The sequence below is a fragment of the Pristiophorus japonicus genome, chromosome 9 (genome assembly GCF_044704955.1).
Source record: "Pristiophorus japonicus isolate sPriJap1 chromosome 9, sPriJap1.hap1, whole genome shotgun sequence".
Classification (NCBI taxonomy): Eukaryota; Metazoa; Chordata; class Chondrichthyes; family Pristiophoridae; genus Pristiophorus; species Pristiophorus japonicus.
In genome coordinates, this window is record NC_091985.1 from 13,099,640 (window position 1) to 13,113,284 (window position 13,645).

At 48.7% G+C, this 13,645-nt stretch overlaps 1 protein-coding gene across 1 annotated transcript in view; it reads right to left on the reverse strand.

The window, feature by feature from the left end:
• The window catches only part of cd109 (CD109 molecule), a 222,920-nt gene that overhangs the window by 173,921 nt on the left and 35,354 nt on the right, over positions 1–13,645 (reverse strand). Inside the window, exons 7-9 of the mRNA XM_070889012.1 lie at positions 13,377–13,464; positions 3,043–3,130; positions 735–899 (exon numbers count right to left, since the gene is read on the reverse strand). Of these exons, the coding sequence (XP_070745113.1) occupies positions 735–899; positions 3,043–3,130; positions 13,377–13,464 (341 nt within the window). The remainder of the gene's footprint in view (positions 1–734; positions 900–3,042; positions 3,131–13,376; positions 13,465–13,645) is intronic.

Sequence of the window (13,645 nt, forward strand, 5' to 3'; positions counted from 1 at the left end):
GCCGAATGGCCCTTTCTGTGTTGTAAGATTCTATGACAATATCCACGGGTCTGCGGAGAGTCGGAAAGGCTGGAGAAATTTGGGCCCTTCAGCCTGTGACTGAGGTATCTGAGAGGACAATACATGCGCTGAGGGACACTGCCTCTGGAACTTAACTTTAACTTAAATTCTAAGAGTAAAACAAGTGTTTGAAGTCTGGGGTCTTTGGGACTGGGATCAGAGATGGTCTTTTCTAGTCTTGCAGCATTCTACATTCTTATTGGTCACCTCGCAGGCTGGATGCTAAGTCAGCTGATGGAGGTGGCGTCCAATTAAACAGCCAATCACCTCATGAGGGAGTTTAAAGGTTGTACACTGTAAATGCTATCATGCCAAGAGCATAAGAAATAGGAGCAGGAGTAGGCCATACAGCCGCTCGAGCCTGCTCCACCATTCAATAAAATTATGGCTGATTTTCGACCTCAACTCCACTTTCCCACCCGATCCCCATATCCCTTGATTCTTCTAGAGTCCAAAAATCTATTCATCTCAGCCTTGAATATACTCAACGATTCAGCATCCACAGCCCTCTGGGGTAGAGAATTCCAAAGATTCACCTCCCTCTGAGTAAAGAAATTCCTCCTCATCTCAGTCTTAAATGGCCGACCCCTTATCCCGAGACTGTGCCCCCTAGTGGTGGTTGCTTCTCACTCCTTACCCGTGTGTGATTCTGTCACAGTGGCGTTGATCCTCACTTGGTACACTTGATACCTGACCAGCGCTAGAAATTGTTCCATGAGTGCGTCGTCTGAGTGGTTGCCTGGGGATGTGTCGGTTAAGTCCATGAACGCTCTATAAAATTTTAGGATGAACCGCTGAATTTCGGGGAAAGGGAAGATGAAATTGGCAGTTCCGTTCATCTGTGGGCATGCAAAAAGAGAACGTTTCAGCTTCCAGCAGTGGATTCAAACTTTATCACTTTTTTAACCAATAAGGGAATTGAGGGTTACGGAGAGCGGGCGGGTAAGTGGAGCTGAGTCCACGGCCAGATCAGCCGTGATCTTGTTGGGTGACGGAGCAGGCTCGAGGGGCTAGATGGCCTACTCCTGTTCCTAATTCTTATGTTCTTATGTTCTTATTAGTGTTGGGGAAGTCCAGAACCAGGGGACACAGTCTAAGGATAAGGGGTAAGCCATTTAGGACCGAGGTGAGGAGAAACTTCTTCACCCAGAGAGTGGTGAACCTGTGGAATTCTCTACCACAGAAAGTTGTTGAGGCCAATTCACTAAATATATTCAAAAAGGAGTTAGATATAGTCCTTACTACTAGGAGGATCAAGGGGTATGGCGAGAAAGCAGGAATGGGGTACTGAAGTTGCATGTTCAGCCATGAACTCATTGAATGGCGGTGCAGGCTCGAAGGGCCGAATGGCCTGCTCCTGCACCTAGTTTCTATGTTTCTATGTTTCTATGCTAGCGACTCGGTGACAAAAGCTAAATCTGGGCTGGATTTTTGGCTTTTATGTTTCCGGGGCGATAATGGTGGCAGGTCGGGAAAGTTAATGCTTGGGAATATTTTGCACTTTAGTGTTTAAGTTTGGGCTTCTGGGCCCTGCGTCGGGGGGGCACACTGCTAAGGGAGGCGTTGTACCACCTCTCCTGGCGCAAGGATGGGAATCACCCCGAGCTAAAGAGCCGGGCCGGGAGTGCTCCGAGAGTGGGCAACGGGGAGTGGGGGGGGGTGGGGGGGCGGGGTGGAAACCTGAAACCATAAATCCCACAAAAAAATTCAAACAAAGAACACTCGCACTGACCTTGGCAGCCCGTTACCTCCCTCTCCGCCGCCAGGATGGTCGGACTGCTCTGATTTCCCAGGCGGTCATTGCGGGCACACTTCCGGGCAGACGGGTCGGGCAGGAGCGCAAACTCGCGCCGGTGTCGCACCCAGCGGCGTTGCACACCCGGCACAGCTCTTCCCGGGCGGTGCTGCTCCGCGCCGTCGCAAAACCCGACCGGAAGATCGCGGCAGGGCCCTGGTGACCTCACAGCCGCCATTGCCGTTCCTCCGGGACGACAAACGGGGTGAAGAGGACGGGAAAATCCAGCCCCAGTGGGTGTTTTAGTCTATTAGGTCCTGTGGTGCTATTCATTCACTCGATGCATACACAGTTAGAAAGTGGCCGAGCATATCTCGATAGCCACTGCACAGATACTATTGGCCCTTTCATTATAGCATCGTGCAGCACTGAAGGAGGCCATTTGGCCCTTTGTGCCGGTGCCAGCTCTTTTGAAGGCGATATCCAACTAGTAAAACTCCCCCTGTTCCTCCCCGCAGCCCTGCAAATCAAGTGTTTATCAAATTCCACTTTGAAAGTTACCATAAAACCTGCTTCCACCGCCCTTTCAGGCAGCGCGATCCAGATCATCATAACTCACTGCATAAAGAAAATTCTCCTCATCTCCCCGTCTGCCCTTTCAAGTGGATGTAAAAGACCTGCGTGATTTAATACCCTTTTTGCAGAGCAGTACTGAGGGAGTGCTGCACTGTCGGAGGTGCCATCTATCAGACAAGCTGCTAAACCGAGGCCCCGTCTTTTCTGTCAGTTGGACGTCAGAGGAGCAGGCGAATTCTGTCCTGGCTAATATTCATCTCTCAACCAACATCACGAAAAAAATAGATGATCTGGTCCTTATCTCATTGCTGTTTGTGGGAGCTTGCTGTGCACCAATTGGCTGCTGCAGTTCCCTACGTTACAACACTTCACATAGTGCTCCGTTGGCTGTAAAGTGTTTTGGGGTGTCTGCAGGTTGTGAAAGATTCTGTATAAATGCGAGTTCTTTCCTTCTATGTATCGTGAGCCCTATTAGGAGCTGTACAGGTGTGAGCCGAGACGTCAGGGCAATGCGGGATCAGCTTGAGGTATGATACCGCACTCATGACAAGAGGGACAGAAACTGAAGGAGGAGGGTGAGGGGGATGGGCAGCTGGCAGGGGCGGGGGTGGGAGCAATGGGCAGGAGGGGGAGTGGTAGGGCGGAAGAAATAAAAGTCATTTAAAACGTACCTCAAACGTTTTGTTTAGCGTTGATGTGACCTCTGGTAAGGATATGATGATTGACACATTTCCTTTCACGGGTTTTCCATAGAGGTATCTGAAAAGGAACAAGATATAAAACACAATACTTGGCAATTGGAGGGGCCAACGAACCTAAATTCTGCTGCCATCACCTCTAAATCCACAAGAACATAAGAAATCGGAGCCACAGACCCCTCGAGCCTGCTCTGCCATTCAACATGATCATGGCTGAACTTTGACCTCACTGTCAACTTGACTCACAATTCCACAGATTGCAATATGCACTTCTGACAGGAGCAGGAGCTTAGGACCCTAAAGAAAAAAAGGAGCCCGAAGTTTGCAGACGGGGGCTTTCCCGCGGGCGGATGCCTCCCACCGCAGAAATGTCTATGAACATACCTGTTGTTCACGGAGTTTCGGAGACTTGTGGTCCTGAGGCTCCATGCGAAGGCCTTCGTCGAGGCCCACGTATCCTAGGAGCGTATGGGCTTGATCATCATAGGCAGTCCCTCGGAATCGAGGAAGACTTGCTTCCACTCTTAATATGAATCCTTAGGTGGCTGAACAGTCCAATATGAGAACCACAGTCCCTGTCACAGGTGGGACAGATAGTCATTGAGGGTAAGGGTGAGTGGGACAGCTTTGCCGCACACTCTTTCCGCTGCCTGCACTTGTTTTCTGCATGCTCTCGGCGATGAGACTCGAGGTGCCCAGCTCCCTCCAGGATGCACTTCCTCCACTTAGGGCGGTCTTTGGCCAGGGACTCCCAGGTGTCAGTGGGGATGTTGCACTTTATCAGGGAGGCTTTGAGGGTGTCCCTGTAACGTTTCCTCTGCCCACCTTTGGCTCGTTTGCCGTGAAGGAGTTCCGAGTAGAGCGCTTACTTTGGGAGTCTCGTGTCTGGCATGCGGACGATGTGGCCCTGCCCAGCGGAGCTGATCGAGTGTGGTCAGTGCTTCGATGCTGGGGATGTTGGCCTGGTCGAGGACGCTAACGTTGGTCGTCTGTCCTCCCAGGGGATTTGTAGGATCTTGCGGTCACGTGAGCCAGCCCAACCTATCGGAGTAAGGGGATCCCCATTCATGCTAATGTGAGTTCCATATCTACGGAATCACCATAAGTATGAATGGGAATACCCCCAAAAACACACAAAAACTGAAAATAACTAAAAAAAAAAAATCACATATTTCATAAATTATTTAAGACAAAAATTTAATTTATTGAAAAATAAATTTACATATTTTAAAGGGTTTAAAAATAAACGTACCTTATTTCACAGGATTTAAAATGTTTAAATTTTTTTTTTAATGTAATTTTCTGTACTTTAAAAGTCTTGAACTAATAAAAGCCCGCCTTACACCTGCTTTTATCAGTCGTAAGAATTTGAAGGACATTCATTGAGCAGGAGTTAGGCAAATAGCCCAACTCTCCACCTGAGGATGGCCTTTGTCTCAGATGCGGTGGATCTGTCAAAAGAATTCTTGATAGATCGCAAGTTCTGGGTTTAAGTGCATGTGCTTCACACACCTAGACCCAGAACTAGCGGAGGATTCCATGGGCGCATGCGCACATCGTAAGCGCCCGTGGGGAGCGCGAATTTAGGCCCAGGGTATTTTTGGGTGAAAGTTTTTGTTAAAAGCCCCTCCTGGCTGAGGTATTGTCGGTGTCCTCCGCACTTTACTCAGGAGGCCATTATTCGCCGGGTGTCCGCGGGCTCTTTGTGGGTCACGACTACCGTGGCGCTGCCTAGCACCGGAATGATCTGCTTTGTGTAAATCCGTAGCTGTGCGTCAATCGGCGATAATTTTGGCCTCCTGGCCTTGGATGCCCACAACTTTACGAACTGTTTGATACCCATCAGGGACTGGCTGGCCCCCGTGTCTAGCTCCATTGATACTGGGATGCCATTGAGGAGCACTTTCATCATTATCGGTGGCGTCCTGGTGTATGAACTGTATACGTGCTCCACATGAACTCGCTGAACTTCAGCTTCCAGCAATTTCCCCCAGCATTCATTTCTGCAATTTCTGCAGGTATTTTTCTCATCTCTGCAAACTCCGGCTGAATGTGTGCCTCCACGCCTCCAACATGAGCTGCTGTTTGAAACAAAAGGTCCCTTGCCAGTCGATCATCCCTGACTTCCCCTGTTATTGTCCTTGAGTGCGCCATTAACAGGTGTTGATGGCCCCATTACTGGCCGCATTGTCCCTTGCAATGGCGTGAATCACCGTTCAGCTTGCCATTATCTCTGTCAAACTCCCCCTCTGGGTTCGACTACATGTTGGGGCGTGCCCGATTGCCCCTGTCTGCCTGGAGAACTGTGTGCTGCTTTAACAATGTTGAATTTCTGTCCCAACCATTCCTTAACACAATACCTCTCGTCTGTTCTGCTAGTGGCCATGCTCGCGTGGTTTAAATCCCATCCTCGGCGCCATTGATAGGTCCTTACTCTACAGTATAAATGCACATGAGGCCCATGCTTGAGAGAAGGTCAGTCTGTGACCTGTCCTTTATTCCTTAGCACTCAAAGTGATGAAGGTGGGTGGAGCTTCCCCTTTTGTACCTGAAGGTCCAGGTTAGGAGTGTCTCCCACCTAGTGGTCATTGTTCTCACAGAGTACAACTTAGGTCAGATTATACATGGGTTACAATGCTGGTTGAATACATGACAAAATCAAAAGCCAATCAAAAAGGCTAAGGGAATGTTGGCCTTTATCTCAAGGGAGCTTCAGTTGTATATAATCATCATCATAGGCATCCATGGTAACCAAGGCTGGGAACTCAACATCCAGGGGTATTCAATGTTGTATCCTTAGATGCTCCAACAATGACTCCACGAGGCAGTGTGTTGTACTTGAACTGTAGTGACCTTAGTCCTTTATTGGTTAACTCCAGAGTGAGTATCACACCTGGTGGCCTGCCTTTTATACTAGGCCAGGCATACCTGTACAGGTAACCTACAAGTCTCCCACTGCTGTGCCCTCTGGTGGCAACCCTTGTGATAGTACCAACAGTAACCATGTAGAATACATGACATCACTCCCGCCTGAACCCTCAGTGCAAATAGCCTCTGCATTGAATGTGCTTTGGGCTTAGCTCTATGAGGGTTTTGTCTGGTTGACCTCTGGCGGGCCACCTCAAACTTGGGTGGGTAGTTGGTGCAGTAGCGTGCTGGTGGTTGCTGTTTGTGTGTGAGTGTTCCTAACCACTCCATTCTCCCCCCTCTCCCACATTGATACGGCAGGGGCTCCCGACATTCATGTACATTCAAGTTGAGGTAAGTGGGTTTTGCATTGTTCAGCCATGAACTCATTGAATGGTGGTTCAGGCTAGAAGGGCCGAATGGCCTACTCCTGCACCTATTTTCTATATTCCTATGTTTCTGTGCATTTTTTTTCAGTTGTGGTTCCGTGGTGCGACGTTAGATGCCTTGTCGATGCGGTGACCGGTACGTGAGGACAAGCTAGTTCTGGAGCTGCTGGGTGGTGTCCCTGCAGTCTGGTGGTGGCTCAGTGCCCAGTGCTGGCAGTGGGAAGCCGGTTGGCTCGCGTAGCCTGCTCTCGGGGCTGTTGCCGTGGTCCCTAGCATCGGGCCGGTTCACAGATGTCTGTGACCTCCCTGTCCTTTCTTCACGCCCTGGGTCCCAGCTGCTCCCTGAGGAGCTGTCGTCTAGCAGTGCACAGGGAACTGCTGACTCGCCGGCCTGAGCGTCGCTTGGTTTGGAATCCTGGCTGGTGCCCATTTCCTCTGGGGGAACAGTGGTGGGTGACCCTACATCTAAGACTATGGCCTTGGTGCAGTCTGCACCTTCAGGCTCGTGTCAGTTGGTGCCATCGGTCGCCTGAGAGATGGAGCCGATCCAGGGGCACGGTATCAATACTCGATTAGCGCCCCTCGGCGGACTCTGAGTTAAGGGACTCAGGGGCCAGTTCTCTCTTCCCTGAGAGGGTTCGCGTTCTACAGTCCAGCCCCTGAGCGGCGCCACTCTGTGCACAGTACCTGCCGGGTTTGAGTCCTGAGGGTGAGCCATCTGCCGAGAGCCGCAGGTCGAGGTCATAAATGCCTGGCTCACAGAGATGGCCTTCTGCAGTGTGACTGTGGTATCCGCCGACAGTAGCTTGTGAAGAAGGCCCTCATGGCCAATTCCAATTTTAAAAATGTCCCGCAGCGCTTCGTTGAGGTGGTTGCCGAACTCACACGGTGCCGCCAGCCTCCTGAGGTCTGCGGCGTACTTCGCGACTTCCTGGCCTTCGGGCCGTCGGTGGGTGTTGAACCGGTGTCTGGCTGTGAGGATGCTCTCCTTGGGCTTGAGTTGATCCTGGATCAGGGTTACGAGCTCCTTGTATGACTTGGTCGTTGTCTTCTTTGGTGCCAGTAAGTTCCTGACGAGGCCATAGACGTTGGGCCCACAATTGGTTCGCAGGATAGCTCTGCGCTCATCAGCCAGTGCGGCCGGGTCATCTCCTGCCAGGTTGTTTGCTGTGATGAAATGTTCTAGCCTCTCCACAAAGGCATCCAATCATCACCATCGGCGAACTGCTGCAACGTACCAAGGATAGCCATTTCCGCGTGAAAGTTCATAATTTCGTCGCCAGTTGTTGTGTCCTTAGATGCTCTAACAATGACTCCATGAGGCAGTGTGTTGTACTTGAACTGTAGTGACCTTAGTCATTTATTAGTTAACTCCAGAGTGAGGATCACACCTAGTGGCCTGCCTTTTATACTAGGCCAGGCACACCTGTAAAGATTACCTACGAGTCTCCCACTGCTGTGCCCTCTGGTGGCACACCTTGAGATAGTACCAACAGTAGCCATGTAGGATAGATGATATTCAATATACAGCAAGGATAGACAGAAAGGAAAAGGAAATGGGGTAGTGTTACTGGTTAAAGAAGAGATTAATGCAATAGTAAGGAAGAACATTAGCTTGGATGATGTGGAATCTATATGGGTAGAGCTGCAAAACACCAAAGCGCACCAAAGTGTAATATCTCCAAGTTTGCAGATGATGCTAAGCTGGGTGGTGGTGTGAGCTGTGAGGAGGATGCTAAGAGGCTGCAAGGTGACTTGGACAGGTTAGATGAGTGGACAAATGCATGGCAGATGCAGTATAATGTGGATAAATGTGAGATTTTGGTGACAAAAACATGAAGGCAGAATATTATCTGAATGGTCGCAGATTAGGAAAAGGGGAGGTACAACGAGACCTGGGTGTCATGGTACATCAATCATTGAAAGTTGGCATGCAGGTACAGCAGGCGCTGAAGAAGGCAAATGGCATGTTGGCCTTCATAGCTAGGGGATTTGAGTATAGGAGCAGGGAGGTCTGAATGCATTTGCACAGGGTCTTGGTGAGGCTTCACATGGAATATTGTGTTCAGTTTTGGTCTCCTAATCTGAGGAAGGACTTTCTTGCTATTGAGGGAGTGCAGCGAAGGTTCACCAAACTAATTCCCGGGATGGCGGGAGTGACATATGAGGAGAGATTGGATCGACTGGGCCTGTAGTCACTGGAGTTTAGAAGAATGAGAGGGGATCTCATAGAAACATATAAAATTCTGACGGGACTGGACAGGTTAGATGCAGGAAGAATGTTTCCGATGTTGGGGAAGTCCAGAATCAGGGGTCACAGTCTAAGGATAAGGGGTAAGTCATTTAGAACCGAGATTAGGAAAAATCTCTTCCCTCAGAGAGTTGTTAACCTCTGGAATTCTCTACCGCAGAGAGTTGTTGATGCCGGTTCGTTAGATATATTCAAGAGGGAGTTAGATATGGCCCTGATGGCTAAAGGGATCAAGGGGTATGAAGAGAAAGCAGGAAAGGGGTACTGAGGTGAATGATCAGGCATGATGGTGGTGCAGGCTCGAAGGGCTGAATGGCCTACTCCTGCACCTATTTTCTATGTTTCTATGTTTCTAAAACATTAGTGGGAGTTGTGTACAGACCACCAAACAGTAAGAGTGAGGTTGAGGATGGCATCAAACAGGAATTTAGGGATGCGTGCAATAAAGGTACAGCAGTTATCATGGGTGACTTTAATCCACATATAGATTGGGCTAACCAAACTGGTAGCAATACTGTGGAGGAAGATTTCCTGGCTTGTATAAGGGATGGTTTTCCAGACCAATTATGTCGAGGAACCAACTAGAGAGCAGGCCATCCTAGACTGGGTCTTGTGCAATGAGAGAGGATTAATTAGCAATCGTATCATGCGAGGCCCCTTGGGGAAGAGTGACCATAATATGGTAGAATTCTTCATTAAGGTGGAGAGTGACACAGTTAATTCAGAGACTAGGGTCCTGAACTTAAAGAAAGGTAACTTCGATGGTGTGAGACGTGAATTGGCTAGAATAGACTGGCGAATGATGCTTAAAGGGTTGATGGTAGATAGGCAAAGTCAGACATTTAAAGATCATATCGATGAACTACAACAATTGTACATCCCCGTCTGGCGTAAAAATAAAACGGGGAAGGTGGCTCAACCGTGGCTAACAAGGGAAATTAGGGATAGTGTTAAATCCAAGGTAGAGGCATATAAATTGGCCAGAAAAAGCAGCAAACCTGAGGACTGGGAGAAATTTAGAAAATAGCAGAGGAGGACAAAGGGTTTAATTAGGAGGGGGAAAATAGAGTATGAGAGTAAGCTTACAGGGAACATAAAAACTGACTGCAAAAGATATGTGAAGAGAAAAAGATTAGTGAAGACTGATGTAGGTCCCTTGCAGTCAGAATCAGGTGAATTCATAATGGGGAACAAGGAAATGGCAGAACAATTGAACAAATATTTTGGTGCTGTCTTCACTAAGGAAGACACGAATAACCTCAAAAATACTAGCGGACCGAGGGTCTAGCGAGAAGGCGGAACTGAGGGAACTGAGGGAAATTGATGGGATTGAAGGCTGATAAATACCCAGGGCCTGATAGTCTGCATCATAAGTGCTTAAGGAAGTGGCCCTAGAAATAGTAGATGCAATGGTGGTCATTTTCCAACATTCCATGGACTCTGGATCAGTTCCTATGGATTGGAGGGTAGCTAATGTAGCACCACTTTTTAAAAAAGGAGGGAGAGAGAAAACAGGGAATTATAGACCGGTTAGCCTGACATCGGTAGTGGGAAAATGCTGGAATCGTAGGAACATAGAAAATAGATGCAGGAGTAGGCCATTCGGCACTTCAAGCCTGCACCACCATTCATGGCTGATCATTCACCTCAGTACCCCTTTCCTGCTTTCTCTCCATACCCTTCGATTTCTTTAGCCGTAAGGGCCATATCCAACTCCCTCTTGAATATATCGAACGAATTGGCAACAACAACTCTCTGTGGTAGGGAATTCCACAGGTTAACAACTCTCTGAGTGAAGAAGTTTCTTCTCATCTCGGTCCTAAATGGCTTACCCCTTATCCTTAGACTGTGACACCTGATCTGGACTTCCCCAACATTGGGAACATTCTTCCTGCATCTAACCTGTCCTGTCCTTTGAGAAATGTATATGTTTCTATGAGATCCCCTCTCATTCTTCTAACCTCCAGTGAATACAGGCCCAGTCGATCCAGTCTCTCCTCATATGTCAGTCCTACCATCCCGGGCATCAGTCTGGTGAACCTTCGCTGCACTCCCTCAATAGCAAGAACGTCCTTCCTCAGGTTAGGAGACCAAAACTGTACACGGTACTCAAGATGTGGTCTCACCAAGGCCCTGTACAACTGCAGTAAGACCTCCCTGCTCCTATACTCAAATCCCCTAGCTATGAACGCCAACATTCCATTTGCCTTCTTCACCGCCTGCTGTACCTGCATGCCAACCTTCAATGACTGATGTACCATGACACCCAGGTCTCGTTGCACCTCCCCTTTTCCTAATCTGTCGCCATACAGATAATATTCTGCCTTCATGTTTTTGCCACTAAAGTGGATAACCTCACATTTATCCACATTATACTGCATCTACCATGCATTTGCCCACTAACATGGACCAATCCTGTCACTGTTTTCCAAATGCGCTTCTATTACAGGAAGCAAAGAGTCGGAATAAGCAGGTCCTTTTTAGAATGTCAGGCAGTGACTAGTGGGGTACCGCAAGGTTCAGTGCTGGGACCCCAGCTATTTACAATATACATTAATGATTTAGATGAAGGAATTGAATGTAATATCTCCAAGTTTGCAGATGACACTAAGCTGGATGGCAGTCTGAGCTGTGAGGAGGATGCTAAGAGGCTGCAGGGTGACTTGGACAGGTTAGGTGAGTGGGCAAATGCATGGCAGATGCAGTATAATGTGGATAAGTGTGAGGTTATCCACTTTTGTGGCAAAAACAGGAAGGGGCAGATTATTATCTGAATGGTGACAGATTAGTGCAAGGGGAGGTGCAACGAGATCTGGGTATCATGGTACATCAGTCACTGAAAGTAGGCATGCAGGTACAGCAGGCAGTAAAGAAAGCAAATGGCATGTTGGCCTTCATAGCGAGATGATTTGAGTATAGGAGCGGGGAGGTTTTGCTGCAGTTGTACAGGGCCTTGGTGAGACCACACCTTGAGTATTGTGTGCAGTTTTGGTCTCCTAATCTGAGGAAGGATATTCTTGCTATTGAGACTAATTCCCAGGATGGCAGATTGACATATGAAGAAAGATTGGATCGACTAGGCTCATTTTCACTGGAATTTAGAAGAATGAGAGGGCATCTCATCAAAGCATATAAAATTCTGACGGAATTTGACAGGTTAGATGCAGGAAGAATGTTCCCGATGTTGGGGAAGTCCAGATCAGGGGTCACAGTCTAAGGATAAGGGGTAAGTCATCTAGGACCGAGATGAGGAGAAACTTTTTCACCCAGAGAATTGTGAACCTATGGAATTCTCTACCACAGAAAGTTGTTGAGTCTAGTTCGTTGGATATTTTCAAAAGGGAGTTGTGGCCCTTACGGCTAAAGGGATGAGGGGGTATGGAGAGAAGGCAGGAGTGGGGTACTGAAGTTGCATGATCAGCCATGATCATAGGATCGAAGGGCCGAATGGCCTGCTCCTGCACCTATTTTCTCTGTTTTCTATGTTTCTATGTCCCTCGAAATCGAGGAAGAGTTGCTTCCACTCTAAAAGTGAGGTCTCAGGTGACTGTACAGTCCAATATGGGAATTACAGTCTCTGTCACAGGTGGAACAGACAGTGGTTGAAGGAAAGGGTGGGCGGGGAGTCTGGTTTGCCGCACGCTCCTTCCGCTGCCTGTGCTTGTTTTCTGCATGCTCTCAGCAATGAGACTCGAGGTGCTCAGCGCCCTCCCGGATGAACTTCGGGCGGTCTTTTGCCAGGGATTCCCAGGTGTCAGTGGGGATGTTGCATTTCATCAAGGAGGCTTTGAGGGTGTCCTTGAATCGTTTCCTCTGACCACCCGGGGCTTGCTTGCCGTGTAGGAGTTCCGAGTAGAGCACTTGCTTTGGGAGTCTTGTGTCAGGCATGCGGACAATGTGGCCCGCCCAACGGAGCTGATCGAGTATAGAGTTGTACAGAGCCTGGGTCAGACCCCACTTGGAGTAACTGCGTCCAGTCCTAGGCCCCGCGCCTCAGGAAGGATATATCGGCCTTGGAATGGGTGCAGCACAGATTCACCAGAATGATACCGGGGCTAAAAGTGTTAAATTACGAGGGACGTTTGCATAGACTAGGCTTGTATTCCCCTGAGTAAAGAAGATTAAGGGGTGATCTAATTGAGGTGTTTAAGATTACTAAAGTAGTCGATGGGGTAGATGCAGAGAAACTATTTCCTCTGGTGGTGGGGAGTGGGGAGTTGGGGGCGGAAATCCAGAACAAGGGGCGTAACCTTCAAATTAGAGCTGGGCCATTTAGGTGTGAAATCAGGAAGCGCTTTTTCGTACAGAGGGCAGTGGAAATCTGGAACACTTTCTTGCCCCCGAAAGGCTGTGGATGCTGGGGGCCCAGTAAAATTTGCAAGATTGGGATGGGTAGATTTTTTGTTGGGTAAGTGTATCGAGGGATATGGAGCCAAGGCTGGTAAATGGAGGGACAGATCAGCCGTGATCGAACTGATTGCGGGACAGGCTCAAAGGACTGAATGGCCTCCTGCTGTCCAGATGTTCCTGGGAACTCGGTACCATTCCTGGTCAATGCAGCTCATTGGATAAACTCTCTGAGGCCCCAGGTCCAGAACACAGGGATTACAGGGGCTGGGAGTTTCCTGATCTCAGCTTGAGGCCTTGGCTCTTTCCCACCGACCTAGGCCGAGCCAACTGATCCATTATTATTTTGTTGCACTATCCTTTGGCTACCATGCAGTCCTTCTGCTTCTATTGCAGCACTCTGGATTACTCACCGTCCAGTTATGGTTCCAGTTATGTCTTCTTGATCGAGTGGGAAATACACAGAGGACGTGTTGACCCATACTTCAAACCGAGAGAACACTGAAATTACAAACCAGCAGTGACGTGAATTCAATCGGCAAAGAAACCTGAAGGTTGAAATAATCATAGAATCATAGAAGTTTACAGCACAGAAGGAGGCCATTTCGGCCCATTGTGTCCGCGCCGGCCAACAAGAGGCTATCCAGTCTAATCCCACTTTCCAGCTCTTGGTCCGTAACCC